The 18,069-nt window shown below is 48.8% G+C and overlaps 2 protein-coding genes across 5 annotated transcripts in view; both read left to right on the plus strand.

Moving 5' to 3' along the window:
* The first annotated feature begins 2,752 nt into the window (after nt 1-2,752).
* Nucleotides 2,753-10,885, plus strand: ATP6V1G1 (ATPase H+ transporting V1 subunit G1). The gene is made up of 3 exons (XM_005301382.5): nt 2,753-3,000; nt 6,343-6,443; nt 10,106-10,885. The coding sequence occupies exons 1-3, from the start codon at nt 2,919-2,921 to the stop codon at nt 10,277-10,279; spliced, it is 357 nt and encodes a 118-aa protein (XP_005301439.1). The 5' UTR covers nt 2,753-2,918; the 3' UTR covers nt 10,280-10,885.
* A 45-nt stretch (nt 10,886-10,930) lies between these two features.
* The window catches only part of TMEM268 (transmembrane protein 268), a 28,751-nt gene continuing 21,612 nt past the window's right edge, over nt 10,931-18,069 (plus strand). For 3 of the 4 annotated variants that reach the window (XM_065572513.1, XM_065572509.1, XM_065572514.1), the window contains exons 1-2: nt 10,931-11,088; nt 13,674-13,840. The gene's annotated coding sequence lies outside the window, so the exon portion shown is untranslated. Of the gene's footprint in view, nt 11,089-13,673; nt 13,841-18,069 lie in introns of those variants that run through there. The other variant, XM_065572512.1, reaches the window with a different exon arrangement.

The raw sequence follows: 18,069 nt of genomic DNA on the forward strand, positions 1-18,069 counted from the left end.
TTTCATATTAGTTAAATTAATGGTGGTGGAGAGCCGGCACTGGACTGATAATGGGCATCAAGGTTCAGTATTAACTATGCAGAGATAGCGTGTTTCTCCATAATACACAGTGGCAGGTTCACGTAGAATATGGTGGGGAATAAAAACTGGGTTCAGAAATGCTTGCGATGCCAATTAATTCGAAATCTGTTGGAAACAAGGCCTTGAAAAGTTGGAAACTGTCGAGCCTGTCCCAGCTCTGACTCTCTGACTTTGGAAAGATGAGCTGGCTTGGTGCATGTGCTCCAGAATATCTGTGATGACAGTAAATGGCAGTTAGTCTAAGTATCTGAAAAAGGCAATTATCCCGCAGGACAGAAACCCCCCACCATCCATACTGACTCAGGAGGAAGGAAATGTCAGCCTCAGATGGTTTGCTGTTGTATTGTTTTAAAGCATTTTACAGCAGGTATATATTGTGGGTTCATCTCTAACAGGTACTAATTAAAAACATACACACATCCCTTAAAACCTGCTGCTTCTAACAGATGAATGTCCAGGTGGAAATCTTCACTTTCCCTGATTCACAGGACAGCGTAGAAGGAATAGGATGGTCCTGGACCAGATCCACACCCCATTGAAGTAATGGAAGGATTTCACTGGGCTTTGGGTCAGTCCATTTAGAGTGGGAGAGGTGTGGATGGCTCCAGGGAACGAGAATAGGGCAAGAAGCTGCTTTAAATCTGGAGGGGGCATGCAATGGCTGAAAATTGTTAGCATTTGACAGTTGTTCTCTGGCCATGTATGAAACGATTTGGTGGCCACAGCCCACTTTTAAACGCAACTGGGAACCCTCGTTGGCAATCGGCACAGAGATGGGTAAAGGACAGACAGCCTGATCCACCCCATTGACTTTAATGAGAGGCTATCAGCTGCCTTCAATGGGAGTTACATCATACGCTGAGCATGGAGTCTGAATTCCCTTCTTGTCCCCCAAGATCTGTGTAGTGAGAGCCGAGAGGTACATTGGTGGGACAGCGCGCATATGTGTGCTTGCATCTCTACTGCCATTTCTGTTCTGTAGATCACATGGATCTGCAACAGTCTCCAAGCTTGGTTCAACATACAGTGTTAGGATCAAAGCCTTTCTCCCCATCTTTCCTTATCTCTCCTTTTCATTGAAGTGAATTCGGTGCTGGATGGACAGGCCCACTAACCTCATTGACTTAGCCTCTTGGACTGGCAGAAGCTCATCCTGCCAAACGCTCATCATTCCTATTTAGTTCTCTAAATATCCAGCCTGACTCATTGCCCCATGTCCTTTCCCTCATAGGAGACAGAGACAGGAAAGACGTACGAGCAGATACTAATTCTTCCCTGCAGAACCGTGAATCACTGCCACAGCTCTAATTCTTATAATTGTAGGTGTAACTTACAATATGCAACTATACCGTGAAGGCCAATTCTGGTATTTTCAAAGGGATACTAAGGGAATTAGGTGTTTTCCAGTGGGAGTTGGGTACCTAATTCTCTCAGGACCCTTTGAAAAGCTCAGACCCAAATGGTCAGAGAAATTCATAAATTCCCAGGCACTTTTCTGCATGCTGAGTTTAGGGGGTTCAGAGCACAGGCCCTTGGAAGCAGCGTGATTCTCATTACATCCCAGTGTGGGACTTTTCATGTAGTGTGATCACATGCTGGCATATTGATGCTCACACCCACGGGGTCTCATGGTGCTGTGACGGGGCCAGATTCGGATGTGGCGAGATCATCCTGGGGTGCAGGAACGGCGCAGTGCCACCGGGCCATGTTATCCTGTACCCCGGTATGCTCAGCAAACAGGCTGCGAATCTCCCCAGTATCCCAAATCCACTTGCAGCCATGGGAGGTTGGGGAGGCCCAAACCAGGAGAGCAGAAAGGGCTAGAAGAAACCCTGCAATTATGTAGGGTTACCATACGTCCGTATTTTCACCGGCTTTTTGGTTCTCAAATCGCTGTCCGGGAGGAATTTCCAAAAAGCCAAACGTGTCTGGGAAAATAGGGAGGCATGGTAAGCCTAGCCGGTGGGTGCTTGTGCCCCCCGCTCCCGGTCTCCAGCCCCGCCCCCATTCCAATCCCTTCCCCAAATCCCTGGCCCGCCTCCTCCCCCGGGCACGCCGCATCTCCCCTCCACCCCCTGCCTTGCCCGAAACCAGCCCGTCTCCAGCCCCTGCCGCACCCCTGGCCCTGTCTCCAGACAGCCCCGCACTCTCATCTCCAGCCAGCTCCGCACCCCCTGCCCTGCCCCATGCCCCTGTCTGCAGCTAGCCCCACGTCCACTGGCGCCCTGCAGTTCCCAGGGCAGTAACCCTGCACCCCTGCTTCAATGAGGGGGGCAGGGAGCAGCGGGGCCCCACACATGTGAAGCGGAGCTCGTTTCTAGCTCAGGCCCATCTTTTTAAAAAAGCACTTTAGCTGGGGTTACCATACGTCCGTATTTTCCTGGACACGTCAGGCTTTTTGGTTCTTAAATCGCCGTCCGGGAGGAATTTTCCTCCCCGGAAAATACGTACAGATGGTAACCCTCTTTACATATCTAAACACGTCCCGGAGAGCAGCTGCAACCGCGAAGGCCCCCCCAGTGCAGTGCCCTCTTTTTTTTGAACGTTCAACTAGGGTAACCCTACATTATGGGCTGGGGGGGCAGAAGGGAGGGACCCCCACAGGGATGGAGGGGGAGGGAGGGCCGGGCCCATGGGTGGGCGTGGTCAGATCTCCCCAGGGGCGGGGCTTGGCCTCTGCAGCGTCTGGGCGGGGACGAGGCTGCAGTGAGGAGGGGAGGGGAAGCAGACGCGCGAGCCCCGCCCCCGGCCGCTCGCTGTCAGCTGACGGGATCACGTGAGCGGCAGCGGCCCAGGTGACCCGCGGAGCCGCGCAGGAGGGAGCCGCAGGTCGCGCCATGGCGAGCCAGTCGCAGGGCATCCAGCAGCTGCTGCAGGCCGAGAAGCGCGCCGCCGAGAAGGTGGCCGAGGCCCGCAAGCGTGAGTGTCCCCGGGGCGGGGGGGTCTCCCGGGAGCGGGCGCCGGGCCGGGCCCCGCCCCAGACGTGGAGCCGGGGCCCGATGGCTCCTGCGTCTGCTCGCCGGCCCGACGGGGCTGCCCGGGCGGTCTCCATCCAGCCGGGCTGCCCGCATGCCCCGGGCCCCGGCCGGCGCGCGTCTGTCGGGGCGGCGAAGGGGCCCGGGGCGCTCGGGGGGGGGGGCCCTGCTGCGGCTGAATGGGGGGAAGGGGGCCACGAGCCGGCTGCAGAAAGGAGCTGCCCTTTGACCAGACAGCAAATGTGAAAAATCGGGACGGGGGGTGGAGGGGTAATAGGAGCCTATATAAGAAAAAGCCCCCAAAATCGGGATTGTCCCTATACAATCGGGACATCTGGTCACCCTAGCTGCGAAGGGGCCCTGCGGCCCCGCTTGCATTGGCGACACGTTCCTCCTGCTTTGTGGCCGGCTTACAAAGCCCCTCCATTGGGTTCCGCGGCAGTGAATGGCGGCGGGCTCCGTGTTTGGGTTTTGTGCTGCTGTCCCTCTCCCCCAAGTTGAAGAGGGGATGGGTCGAAACCTGTGGTTCCCTCTCTCGCTTCCCTCTGGAGCGGAGGGTGGGCCTAACAATCTTCTTGGACTTCCTCCATCTCACAGGACCGTTTACTAAGCCCCAAGAAGACTGCGATGTCCTGCACGTCGGTTACTTAGGAATAAGGCTGCGAGTCTGTCACGGAGGTCACAGATTCTGGGACTTTCTGGGACCTCTGCAGCGGCTGGTGTGACGGCCGCTTGGGCAACTCCTGGGCCAGCTGCTGCTGGGGCAGTCTCCGGCCACCGCCCCCTTCCCACAGAGCAGCAGCAGTGTCACCAGATGGTGCCCGCGCCAGAGCACCAGCGGTGTGCCCCTCCCTTCCCCAGAGCACCCATGGCACCTCCGGAGCACCCAAGATTTAGTCAAGGGTATATCGTAAAAGTCATGGCCAGATCCTGGGCTGTGTATTTTTGTTTACTGTCCGTGACCTGTCTCTGACTTTTACTAAAAATACCCATGACTAAATGTTAGCCTTACTTAGGAGTAGTGCTGGTCAAATGTTTAATTGTTAATTATCTGACATCCCTCTCAGCTCATGGAACATATCTTGATTTGTGCAACAGTATCTGGTTGTACATATTTGCCAAATAGCTTATGGAAACAGATTTCAGCTGATGTGTTGCTTGCAAGGTTTTTGCTGGTCATGATGCGATTTGTCACCCAAATCATGTGGTATTGTTTCTGACTGGATAACTTAGGCTCTTTAAACAGGAGATTAGCAGTTGATGAATAACACTCTTTCTGGTACAAATTGTTGGACAAATAATCATTTGGCATAATACATATAACTTTAGAGGTTTGTGAGCATTTTCACAGACAAACTGGCCTCCCACATGTTTGTGAATAACAAACAATATGACCCCAGGAATAATATAGTAAAAGAAGTGAGGTTTTTACCCACAAAAGCTTATGCCCAAATAAATCTGTTAATCTTTAAGGTGCCACCAGACTCCTTGTTGTTTTTGTAGATACAGACTAACACAGCTACCCCCTGATTCTTAAACTAGCTAGGTTATTTGTGGCATGGAAAAAAATCAACTTTTCAGTGGCAAATAGGAAAATTTCCATGGCTGGCTGTGGCAGGAGGGTCTTATGCCATCAACTTCTGCAGGATTTAAGGTTTCATTTATTTAAAAAAAAAATAGTGATTCCTATGTTTGAAAAAAATCTTGCAAATATGAACAGACTGTAAACGAATACAGTGCAGCTTTGAGTCTGCAGACAGGTGCCTCCAATATAACTGCTGATGCTAATAGCTTTCTCGAGCAATAGCAGGATGAATTAAGAGAGTGGTCACTTGTGTTGCTTTTCAGGACCCTTTGGACAGTGGTGAAACTGATCACTATTTCACACCGCTGCTACAGACCAAGTTAATCCACTTTCCATCGTCCTAGTGATGTGTACACGGGGTGTGTGTTACGTGGGTATAACTCTGTTGTTCAGGGGGTGGATATTTCACACCCCTGGGGGATGTAGTTATACCAACCTAATGTCCTAGTGTAGATCAGGCTTAAGATCTGTGACTTGAGAGAAAAGTGTGTGCAGTGCAGTGTTTTGTATTTTTTTTTAATATATACACGCATATGTGATTATGTTTTTGTTAGAGAGGACAAGGTCAAAGAAATGCACTTTGCACTTAAAGTGGAAGATGGCGAGGTTTGTGGTGGTCCTTAGTTCCTGTGGGAGTTCATTGCAGAGTCTTGGGCAAGCCCTGAGAAGGCTCTGTCTCCTGGGTGGATGTATGGGAAAGAGGGGGTGGGTGACACTTCTCCGTTCCAGCAGCTGGGGGGGCATTGAAAGGCTTCAGAGTCATCAGGCAACTGTTCTGCTAGCTAAAGATTAACATGAAAGATGGTGCCACCAAGCCAGGCCCAGATACTGCTCTCTTTCCATCAACTGGGGGGCTGGACCAGTTTTATTGGCCAAATACCGGCCGTAATTGGGTGGTCCCTCCATGTTTTATCTGCCTCTAGCTGGTAGGTTTACTCCCTTGGCTGTTAATGAAAGGAACGTTGTATATGATGCTGACAACTTACATAGAGATTAGATGTGTGAGATCCTGGCCCCATCAAAGCCATTGACATAAGTGGCACTAGGAATTCATCCGTGGTCCCAGCCCTGAGGAGTTCAAGGTGTCCCATTTTTCAAGGCTGGTTTTAAGGACTGCCTCTGGCCTAGTAGCTTCCGCTTCTTACACTGTTGTGTGGGAAGTGGATTCCTTTAGTTCAGTTTAATTATAGAAAACTTGAAGGGGAAAGGTTCATGTAACGGCTAACTCTTACGGCTGCTGCACATCTGTTTTGCCGCAAAACTAGGCTAGCTTGACCTTTCTGCCATGCAGATTCACAGTGCTCTGAAGTGAGTTATACGCTTTCTGTGAGCTGAGCCAGCGGCGGGGTGTTTTCTAGTAACATCTGCTGGGTTTGATGGCTATTTGTTCATTATCAGAGCTCACCAGTTGGAGAGCATGACAAGGGATCAGTGGCACACAAGTGCCCTTCGGGCGCTTTTTGGAAGATCTGGAAATACCGGTTATCTGTACAAACGTGGAAGGCTGGGGGAGGTTGGAGAGGGCATGCTGCATTCTGGAGTTGACCTCCTGCAGTCTCTTCATAGCTTGCTATAATTGCAAATGCTACAGCAGTTGTCGTGGGAGTCCGATAGCGTGGGGGGAAAGTGCTGTCACCATTAAATCTGGCCTGGCTGTCTGGCGTCAATTGGTACTTAACAAGGCTCTTTCTTTGGAAACAGGAAAGAACCGGCGGCTGAAGCAGGCGAAAGAAGAGGCCCAGGAAGAGATTGAGCAGTACCGCCTCCAGAGGGAGAAGGAGTTCAAAGCCAAGGAAGCAGCTGTTAGTTTGTTAGATAATTTTGCGGCTCCATCAGTGTTACTTGCACTGAGCTCTGCATGCGATGATGTGGTTAGATCTCTGGGAAATCACGTTTGGCTTTTGCTCCTCTTGGTGGAACGCTCCACGTGGGGTGTTCTGTCCTTGAGCAGTTTCCTTTAATTGCTTCTCTGTGCAGCCAGAGGTCTTGGTTTGTATCCGCAGAGAGGAGCCGCGGCATCAGAACAATGTTGTCGCACCTCGGAAGCTGGAATTTCTGCCTTAGCAGTAAAGCAGTTAATATTAACAAGATCATGCAACTGGCCAATGCTCCTGCGGTCCCATTCATAGAGTAGAACGCTATAAGTTACTCTGACAACGTGCATTGTATGTATTAATGCTAGAAGTAGAGACAATGCTCATCTCCCTGCTTCCCTTACCAAAGCCAGTTCATTCTCACAAATGCTGTTTGTTATAATGGTACCTTGATAGAAGGCACTTGGGCCCCGGACGGTATTTAATGCTAAAGTTTATCTGAAATACTGCCGGGGCCTGGATTACCCTCCCATCTCCCAGTCGGGGACACTCACAACCAGCATGCAGGTCACAACCTGAAGTGTCTGTGCTGGATAGCCCTGGTTCAGCAGCCTGTCTACAGCCCCAGCCTGGCTTCCACCAGCCTGGACTACTACTTGCAGGGTGGCCCCAACAGACTCTTAGTCCACAGCTGGGAGGAAGATCTGTGCTCTGCAATGTACAGCCCTCTCCTGGACAGTTCAGAGATAATAAGGTTCATTTGTTCCTCTAAAGAGAAAAGCAGGTTACAGCTCAACTGGGCTAAATACCCCCTTCCTTGCAAGGTTTAGCATAAAAAAGAACAACCTCTGTCCATTGCTCCCTCTAACCTCCCCCTCCCATGTGCAGAATGAATTTTGGTATGGGCACCAATATGGAGGTGATGTGTGACATCACCTTCATATTGATACACATAACAAAATTCATGTGGTGGGAGTGGGGCCGAGGGCTTTGGAGTGTGGGAGGGGGCTCGACTGGGGCAGAGGGTTGGGGTGCAGGGGTGTGAGGGCTCCAGCTGGGGGTGCGGGCTCTGGGGTGGGGCTGGGGATGAGGTTTGGGCTATGGTGTGGAGAGAGGTGCTGCTGTGGGGAGTCCTGGGCTCAGGGGGAGAGGCGCCTCTCCCTGCCGCGGCAGTTTCGGGGCTGGGGCTGCAGGATAGGCATCCCTCGCATGGCAGCTCTGGGCCGGGACTGGGTTTGGGCTGTGGGAGGGGCTCCACGGCAGGTTGGGGGCCAGGTTAGGTTCGGGACTGGGGAGGGTAGCCCCTGCCCCAGGCGCAGCAGGTTCCCTGAGTGCCTGTGCCGGCACCAAGAAGGCTGCTGCGTGGCCACGCAGCTTACAGGGAATTTAGCCTACGTCCTATTGTTAATCATTTGTAAGTGATACTATGTAAAAGGAATCACGACAGAAAGAATTACAAGCAAATGAAAGTGAAAACATGCATCTGAAAGTCTAGAACTTAAATCTAGCAAGTTACAGGCTTTGTTCAAAATAATTTCTCTCACCTATATTCAGTTCCCTGAGACTTCAAGCCCCCTTTTTGCTTGAAGGACCCATCTTTCTTCGCTTGCAAGAGCTGTGTTTCCTTGTGCTTGGCCAGTGCTCGATGCCGAAGATGGCGTCTCTCCTTGCTTATATCATCCACACTTCTGTGACTTTGTTTCAAGAGGCAGGATGACCTCATGCTGTTTTTTCCCTTCCTGTGGGCTTCCCATCCCCCTGCTGGACCTCTGTGTAAATCAGGGGCAGGCAAACTTTTTGGCCTGAGGGCCACATCAGGTTTCCAAAATTGTATGGAGGGCCGGTTAGGGGAGGCTGTGCTCCCCCAAACTGCCAGGCATGGTCTGGCCCCCCTGCTTTTCACCCCCTGACGGCCCCCCCGGGACTCCTGCCCCATCCACCCCCACCCCACTCCCTGTCCCCTGACTGCCCCCCACCGCCCCATCCAAAACCCCCTCGCCTTCCTGAGTGCCCCCCCAGGACCCCTGCCTCCATTCACTGCCCTCTGACTGCCCTGTCCCCTATCCACCACCCCAAACTCCCCTGCCCTCTGTCCAACCTCTGCTCCCTGCCTACTTACCACACTGCCTGGAGCACCGGTGGCTGGCGGTGCTACAGCCGTGCCACCCAAAGCACCAGGACAGGCAGCCATGCTGCCCGGCTGGAGCCAGCCACGCCACCGTGCAGCACAGAGCACCGGGTCGGGTTGGGCTCTGCAGCTGCGCTGCCGCCCAGAGCATTGTGCTGGTGGTGCAGTGAGCTGAGGCTGCGGGGGAGGGGGAACAGCAGGGGAGGGGTTGGGGGCGAGCCTCCTGGGCCAGGAGCTCAGGGACCCAGCAGCAGGGTCCCGCGGGCTGTAGTTTGTCCACCTCTGATTTAAATGGAGCTTCCATTGTTTCTGGTCGCACCTTGCTTAATTTCCCTGTAGACAGGTAGATTGCTCCCATCCCTCATGTTTTTGGGAAATCTTTCTCCCCCTTTGGTCACAGGCTGGAAAGCCTAATTTCAACAAGTAGCCATAATCCCTTATGTAGTGTTTGTACATTCAGTTCCCAATGATATTAATCACCAGGGTGTCAGGCTTTCATAAAAGCCCTCACTCTATACCATTTTATAATACATTAATATTGTAAGGAGTCAGGTGATTCAATTGTTCATCACTTGGGGTTCAGCCCCACTGTCTTTATAGACAAGTAAACCTTTGCAATGGCTTCTTTGAAAAGTAAAACCGGACCAAGCTTTCTCTCCTGCTGGGTGTAGACTGATCCTGTCTTCTCCCCTTCTTGGTAATGTGAGGTTTGCCTCCACCCCTTGTTAGCATAATGGGTCAGTCTACATGATATGTAAATACATTCTCATTGTTTTTCAAAGTGCTTTGCAAATAACTCCCAGGTGAGGAAAACTCTGTTAATTTCTCTAGTGCAGATCTATTTACTAACTCCCCTGGCATGCCTTGTTTAAACTCACTTTGGTAATCATTCCAGCATATGTCCATAACTCTTAATACCCATCGCTTATGTGCATCACACACGAATACTAATGATCAGGATCAGGGAGTTATTAGTTTTCAAATGATACCTCAAGCTGTCCTGTTCTGTAACGAGGTGACTACACTAGTGTGTAAATACAGGGGTGCTTACTGTCACAGAGTTGGGGATTTTTGAAAAACATCGATGAATCTGAATTGCAGAAGTGCCTTACATCTTAAATTACATTGTTGGCAAAGGTCTTTGACATTTTTCATCTGCAATTGTATTATTGCAGTAGTGCCTAGAGAGCCCTAAACTGGAATTGGGCTTCGTTGCTTAGATAGCGAGAGAGAGACCATCCTTGCCCCCAAAAGCTTAATCTAAATCCGTAAGACAGTCTAAGGATGGGAGGGGAAAATAGAGGCACAGAGAAGGGACTTGCCCAAGCTCCCGTGTTGGGTTATTGGCAGAGCTGGGAAGGGAACCCAGATCTCGCCTGGTTCCCAGTGCTGTCCATTAACCACGAGACGATGCACCGAAGGATGTAACCGTTCTGCCATTCTAGATATACAACTGAGCACAACGTTTTGTTTGGTTGCCAAGTAACTCTTAGTGGGCTTCTCTTTCCCGTGTCTCTCTTAGGCTCTTGGGTCTCACGGCAGCTGCACCACAGAAGTCGAGAAGGAGACCCAGGTGAAGATGAGCGCAATCCAGGGCAACTTCCAGACGAACAGGGAGGAAGTGCTGAATAACTTGCTGAAGTTTGTGTACGACATCAAACCGGAAATCCATGTGAATTACCGCATCAACGGCTAGGGGAGGAGGCAGGAATGGGCCTGTGGAAGTGTTAGCAGTAACAGCTATGCTTCAGATGAAGTGTCCAGCCCTTAGTCATGCTATAGCTCTGTGTGCTTCTCGTAGAGGTGTTACATTATTTCAGTAAGTTGTAGGCCCCTCTATCTTGGCGAGACTCTAGTTAACCTTTATATGGATTCAGAGCTTATCCAAAGATTTCATGGCCATGTCTCAAATATGCATTGTGTGATCTAGGTATCAAGGGGAACAATAACATTCTGTGCTTCTTGGTGGGTATTAAAAAAGCGGTTTTCTTTGCTCAGAAAAGGGGTGTGAGATGCAGGACAGGTTTAAATTGCAAGCCTGTGAGTCTGTACCTATTAGAAAACACAGATCTGATGTCCTCCTAGAGTGGAGTTTGTCACTGTAGTGGTGTTGGTAACATTAAAATAGGGTTAAGCCCAGTCTAGGGGGGAAAAAAAAAAAAAGTCTGGGTGTGCACTACTGGCTAGTAGTCGTCAGGAGCTTGTGAATTACTGTCTTAAGACCCTCTATATATTCTACTGTTAACTTGAATTAGAAGCCGGGCACTATGATATTTGAAAGTAAAGAATTTATTTAACTCTGGAGTTTCTTCAGTTGTTTCTTCTTTTTCTCCCCCCTCCCCCGCAGCCTTTTACTTACTCTCTGTTACAGTAGCACCTAGTTGCTGTGTACACACAGGGGTCCCTGCCCTGAGGAGCTAACAATCTAAATAAACAAGACAGATAGAGGGTTGGAGGAGAAACATCCTAAGGAGATGAAGCAACTTGCCTGAGCTCACACAGCAGGTCAGGGACAGAGCCTGGAATAAAACCCATGTTTCCACTAGACCACTATGCACCAGTGTCTCCCCCCTCTCCCCCCAAAATGCCTGGAAAAAGTGTTTATTCCATGATCACTTGGCAAAATGGAAGCTAGTCGTTGTTTCCCACTGTAGTCTGGTAGCCAGACACATGAATGCACTAATTAACCCCCCTTTCTTCATACTTCATACATCTCTGCTGTACTGTAATACTGAGGTCATACTGGTTGAGGCAGCATCCTTCTGGTTTTTAAGGCCCGGCTTGACAAAGCCCTGGCTGGGATGATTTAGTTGGGAATTGGTCCTGCTCTGAGCAGGGGGTTGGACTAGATGACCTCTTGAGGTCCCTTCCAACCCTCATATTCTATGATTCTTCTGAGCTTAAGAACAGCATGGGACAAAATATGAGTCTTTTTGGTTGTCTCCTGACTCGTAAAGAAATCGAGGTGCATCAGACCCCATTTAGATAGAGGCTTCTTGTTTTGGCCTCATCTCTCCATTAATTGGGGTGGTGATAATCCCTAAACTTGATAAAAGCTCTGTAAAGGATGAGTGAGGGAGACCAGTCGGGCAAGGGCTGCTTTTATGGATAGTGGCGCTATAATTAAAATAAGAAATATTCTACTTGATGCAAAACTGTTGCATGGTAGCGGACAAGAAATAACCCCCTACACTTGTCTAGCATTGTTTGTCAGAGGGTCTAAAAACTCCTATCTCACAAGGGTGCTTTGATAGCGGTTAGGAGAGAGAGCATCAACCCTACCTTGTTGAATGAGGTAACCAATGCACACAGGGACTTGCCCAAGGTCATGTGATGCAACGAGAGAGCAGATATTGCTGCCTTGCTAGTCTTCTGTCTTAATCGCTAAGCTAAATTCTCATCAAATATCTCCTTAAGGGAAGACCCTCTTCAGAAAATCAAGCTCTTAAACTGGCTATGAAATTGAAACAAGCAGCCCTACCTGTGTTACGTTGCAGTGGGCCTAGAAAGAACCAGGGCCGTATGATGCCTAGAATTACATAAGCCTCTCCCTTAGAGCCAGCTCCACTGGACTATAAATAAACCATATCAATGGCTGGACAGGTGCCAGCTGACCCCCTCCCCCCCCCCCCCCCCCGAAAGGTGCTTGGCCCCTAGATTTAATCCATTTGTGTTGAAGCATTTGGTGCTGCTATTGCAATGGACGATGCAGTTTTGTATCCTTCATAGACCATTCGGCTAGCTCAACGCTGCAGTATGTAGCTTTGGGGGGGAGGGATAGCTCAGTGGTTTGAGCATTGGCCTGCTAAACCCAGGGTTGTGAGTTCAATCCTTGAGGGGGCCACTTGGGGATCTGGGGCAAAATCAGTACTTGGTCCTGCTAGTGAAGGCAGGGGACTGGACTCAATGACCTTTCAAGGTCCCTTCCAGTTCTAGGAGATGGGATATCTCCATTAATTATGTACCTGTTATCTGTGGTTTCTCTTCTCCAGTAGACAGAGACGCCGCCCCCCCCCCCACACACACACACACTTGTCAGTCTGAGAACCGATGGAACTCTTGCTGTGCTAGTCTGGAAGCACCTCATTGTTAATGTCCAAGTGCCCAGAGCTGCTGGGTCACGCTGGCTTTTCCTCATTCACCCTTTAGATTGGGGTGGATTATGTTCTGTTCCACTCCAGAATTCCTCTTTGGCTGGAAATGTAAAGATTTCAGCCATAGCTCATGCTGAGGTTTTAATGCTTTTTAAGAATGCCAACAGCCTTTTGCTTTTCTACCGATTAGCAGGCTGTTCCCACAAAGTCTTATTACAAGAATGATCTGACTGCGCAAATGTGCACAGGGGCAAATCTCTCCAGTTTTTCCTCTCCAGCCAGGGGTGCTTTGTTTGCAATGCAGAGGATTCCTTTGGCATGAAAGACACATAAACCTTATCCCAATCCACTGTGGGGAAAGGACACCTAGTGCAATTATTGTTCACAAACTAGATTTCACACGTTTCATCTTAAAATTAGACTGCCCACTGGTAAAGATATTTTCTGCGGGCAGGGGCATACATTAGACAAAAGGTCTTTCAGTTCTCAGATTGGATTCATCTAAAATTCCACCTTCTCCCTAATGACTACTTGATGAATACAAGTGTAGCCTACACCAGCTGCTAACACAGTGTTTGAGAGCAAAGTCTACCTTTCACTGCTCTGCATCAGTGGCAGATGGCAAATAGTAAAGCTGTGTGTGACGGGCTATCAACTGAGCTCAGGTAGTGGTTGAAATCCTGTTAATTCTAATAGCGATTGCGTGCCCAGATCAAGAGCAGTAGTTTTTGTTTGTTTTTAATAGACTTTTCTCTGGTGCCTCTCACTGTGGTATTTGAGCACGTCACAAGCATTAATAAATAGCTGCATGGTATTTCTCAGATGAGGAAACCGAGACCCGGGGAAATTAAGGTCATAAAGTCTGTAGCAGAGCTTGGGAACAGAACCCACCCCACCTGCCGTCTGCTTGTCCAACATCCCTTTCATATGTCTTATGTATGCTTCAGCAATTAAACACACAAGCTGAGACTCCACCCTTTATTATTTGTCTTGTAGCTCCTAGGAGCCCCCATCGCGGACCAGGACCCCATGGTGCTAGGTGCTGTACAAACACAGAACAGGATGGTCCCTGCACCAAAGAGCTTGCAGTCTAAGAACAGTTTAATCGTGTGTGTGTGTGTGTCTGTCTACATAAGCGTGAAGTACCAGTTTCACATGCATAGGTAATAGCATGGAGTGAGCCCAAATCAGCCCTGCTGTGAGTTAGTGACCTTAGTTCAGTGTGCACAAGGTTACTCGGTTTGCGGACACCTTGCCTTCCATATTCAGTCAACGCACCGCCTTGTTCTAGCGCACTTGTTACACAGTAGGCTGGTTAGAGGGAAAGGGCTGTATTTCCTGCCCAGTTGCCAGGCAGCAAGAGGAAAGTTCAGTCTCCTCTCCTCCGCCCCTGGCCCCCCAACATCAGCTCACTCTCATCTCTGTAAGTGTCCCTTTGGCCAAGTGTCAGTCTTCATCTGTCACTGATCTATTAGTGCTGGGAAATTCTGCATTTGGGTCTTTGTTCGGAGGCGCTTCTGCACTCGATAAGCCTGGGCGAAGGAAGTCCTGGCAGCGGTGGTTCCTTGGAGCCCGATTCTCTTTCCCCTTACACCCATGTGGCACTAATGTCAGTGCTTCTGATTTACACCAGCGCGAGGATAATCAGACCTCCGTTTTGGAGCGGGGAGGGAATTGACTGACTGCACATGGAGGGCAATAGGCTGAATTCCTGTGGCTGCTAGGGATAGAGGACTTTCTGGACAACAGCGCTGGCACGTTCTTATACTGTGCTCTGCGCTGCTCCAAACACAACTAAAGACCTGGTTTGCAGGGATAACTCGGGGCAACGAGAACAGCAAGATGCTCAGCAATTCAGAAACGTCCGGATCCAGCCCCAAGAGCTACAATTAATATTTGCAAATTGTGCTAAGTACCCTACAAACGCACAGTAAGGGATAGTGCCTGGATTCATAGTTTATATAACCTGCTTGGGGGGGGGAGGGTGTCTGAGCCACAGAGGATGCGAGTCTCTTACAGCCCAAGTTAAGGAAAGGTGATCTTTTAGCTCTGGAGGTCCCAGGTCAGTCCCCAGTGTGGCAGCCAAGTAGACAAGATAGGAAAAGAGTAGGGAAAGGGATACAACCCAGAGAGCAAACTGATGGTTTGCAGCAGGGCACTTTATGATCAGGATAAAGACTGTCCCTACCCTAAATCACTTACAATCTAGGTTACATGGGACACAGCGAGAAGGGGCATGACAGCCGGGAAGGAAGTTTACACAGAAGATGAAATAGTGGCTCTTTCTGCAAAGTGGTCATTGGGTGTGTTTCTTTTCATTAGATGTAGTATGGGCTGGATGAATGGACTGTAAGGTGGATAGAAAGCTGTAGTATGGGCTGGATGAATGGACTGTAAGGTGGATAGAAAGCTGGCTAGATCGTCGGGCTCAACGGGTAGTGATCAATGGCTCCATGTCTAGTTGGCAGCCGGTTTCAAGTGGAGTGCCCCAAGGGTCGGTCCTGGGGCCGGTTTTGTTTAATATCTTTATTAATGATCTGGAGGATGGTGTGGACTGCACTCTCAGCAAGTTTGCAGATGACACTAAACTAGGAGGCGTGGTAGATACACTAGAGGGTAGGGATCGGATACAGAGGGACCTAGACAAATTAGAGGATTGGGCAGAAAAAAACCTGATGAGGTTCAACAAGGACAAGTGCAGAGTCCTGCACTTAGGACGGAAGAATCCCATGCACTGCTACAGACTAGGGACCGAATGGCTAGGTAGCAGTTCTGCTGAAAAGGACCTAGGGGTCACAGTGGACGAGAAGCTGGATATGAGTCAACAGTGTGCTCTTGTTGCCAAGAAGGCTAACGGCATTTTGGGCTGTATAAGTAGGGGCATTGCCAGCAGATCGAGGAACGTGATCGTTCCCCTTTATTCGACATTGGTGAGGCCTCATCTGGAATACTGTGTCCAGTTTTGGGCCCCACACTACAAGAAGGATGTGGAAAAATTGGAAAGAGTCCAGCGGAGGGCAACAAAAATGATTAGGGGTCTGGAGCACATGACTTATGAGGAGAGGCTGAGAGAACTGGGATTGTTTAGTCTCCAGAAGAGAAGAATGAGGGGGGATTTGATAGCAGCCTTCAACTACCTGAAGGGGGGTTCCAAAGAGGATGGAGCTCGGCTGTTCTCAGTGGTGGCAGATGACAGAACAAGGAGCAATGGTCTCAAATTGCGGTGGGGCAGGTCCAGGTTGGATATCAGGAAAAACTATTTCACTAGGAGGGTGGTGAAACACTGGAATGCGTTACCTAGGGAGGTGGTGGAGTCTCCTTCCTTGGAGGTTTTTAAGGCCCGGCTTGACAAAGCCCTGGCTGGGATGATTTAGCTGGGAATTGGTCCTGCTTTGAGCAGGGGGTTGGACTAGATGACCTCCTGAGGTCCCTTCCAACTCTGATATTCTATGATTCTATGTATTAAGTTACCATAGGAGGTGGAGGCATCTGCTTTTGTTTCATCACCATGGTTAGAGATGCAACTCATTGAAAATGGTAAATATTAGGTGTGAACATTTTTTAAAAGCCTGTTTTATTTTGTTTTTGAAATTTTCCACAGCTGTTTTCTGTATTTTTTTTTAACACCCACCCAAAGTGCCTTTTTTTTCAGTGTTGAGGGACATTTTTTTATCCCATTTTTCTCCTTCCTTCCTTTTTCCATTTCCAGTGACAAAATGGAAGAGAAGGGGAAAAACGGGAGACAGAGGAGGAAAAGAAATCGGAAATGTTTTCTTTTAAAAAAACATATTTTGCAAAAATTGTCATTGAGTCGAAAAAGCTAGTTTTCATCAACAAAAAATTTCAACCTGATCTAGGTGGAAAGTTTGTGGCGAGAACTTGACTTTGTGACCGCCCCTGAACACAGAGCAGAGATTTTAATTGTGCTGCCTGAAATGATGTACAGGTCTCCCAATTGAAGTCACTAAAACACAGGATTGGAGACTTCAACGGCAGAGTCCAGGGAAGGGTTTTGTGGCCTGCAGCATGCAGGGGGTCAGACCAGATGATCATAATGGTCCCTTCTGACCTTAAAGTCTATGAGTCTATGAGTCTCGGTTTTTTTTTCTCCCCCTAGTGATCGTCAGGTTCTAAATTAATGCATCATTTGTAGGAGTAGTTCAGGTTATTCGAATGTTCACTAGCTTTTGCTTGTCAGTATTGAATTGCAACTGCCATTGTTCTTCCTATTCACCTACGTAGGTGAGATCCCTCTCATGGTCTCTAGCATGAACTGACCTAAATGATTTTGAGTCCTCTGCAAATGTTGACACCTCACGGCTCAACCCATTTTCCAGATCACATATTGAACAGCATCAGTCCTGTTCATTGCTAACCTTTTGCCAGGATGACATTTGACCAGTTTTTCCTTCTTTGTTTCTTAGATTCTCCCCCCTCTCCCCCACACTTTATGATTTCATTATGAATTCTACCAGTAATTCACAACAAATGGTAAAGATCCTTAGCTGGAAGATCTGCCTTTTACCGCAGCTGAGAATCTGGCCTAAAATGTTAAGGAAAAAGAATATCAATGCCTCCCCCCTCCTCCTCTTCCCTCCCCCCTTAACAATGGTTTGAAAGACAATCCCTCTGAAAAGAAAGAAATTAACACTTTTGTTTTAACTTAATCTCATGCAGTAAATATGGTTGCTTAGACTGGCTTGAGAATAATTAAATAGATATTAAATTACATTCAGCTACCTCAAAATATCTACTAAGGAAACTGTTGGATCAATACCAGAGCTGTTAGCCAGACTGAAAACTGCTAGCTTCCTTATTTTTAATTTGAGATGCAAGAAAGGGTTGTTGCATTACCATAACCAAAAAATAATTTACCTCATCTGGGCAGGAAATAAGACTTGGGTAGAAAAAGCAAGAGCTGCACATTCCCCATTAAGCAAGATCAATTTTTGATCTCAAATGTATAATTTGAGAAACATCTTGAAATATAATTAACCCTAATGGCTCCTGATCCTTGGGTTCTGACGGGCTATACTCAACACTGGACCGGAGAGAGAGAGAGAGAGAGAGAGAGAGTGTATATTGTGAGAGAAGATCTAAAGGAAGATTTGATACTGGTCTGAGGATCCCCAGGGCTTCTAGGGCCCTTTCTGCTTTAGAGCTGTGCATGCCTTCGGAGACTTTGTTATAATTTCTCAAATAGCCTCCGTGCTGAGCCTAAACATTTCAATCTCCTTATTTGTGACTTCAGGGCCTTTCAGGCTAGTCGTTTCCTCATTTGTTTGCCAATTGCTTTTCTAAAGTAACAGGAGTTGGCACTGGTGATCTCTAGGGAGGAAAGATAACAGAGGAGCAGGAGACTTGATGCTCAGGAGCCACTAGGCTCTGGCAG

This window comes from Chrysemys picta, chromosome 18, assembly GCF_011386835.1.
Source record: "Chrysemys picta bellii isolate R12L10 chromosome 18, ASM1138683v2, whole genome shotgun sequence".
NCBI classification, from domain to species: Eukaryota; Metazoa; Chordata; order Testudines; family Emydidae; genus Chrysemys; species Chrysemys picta.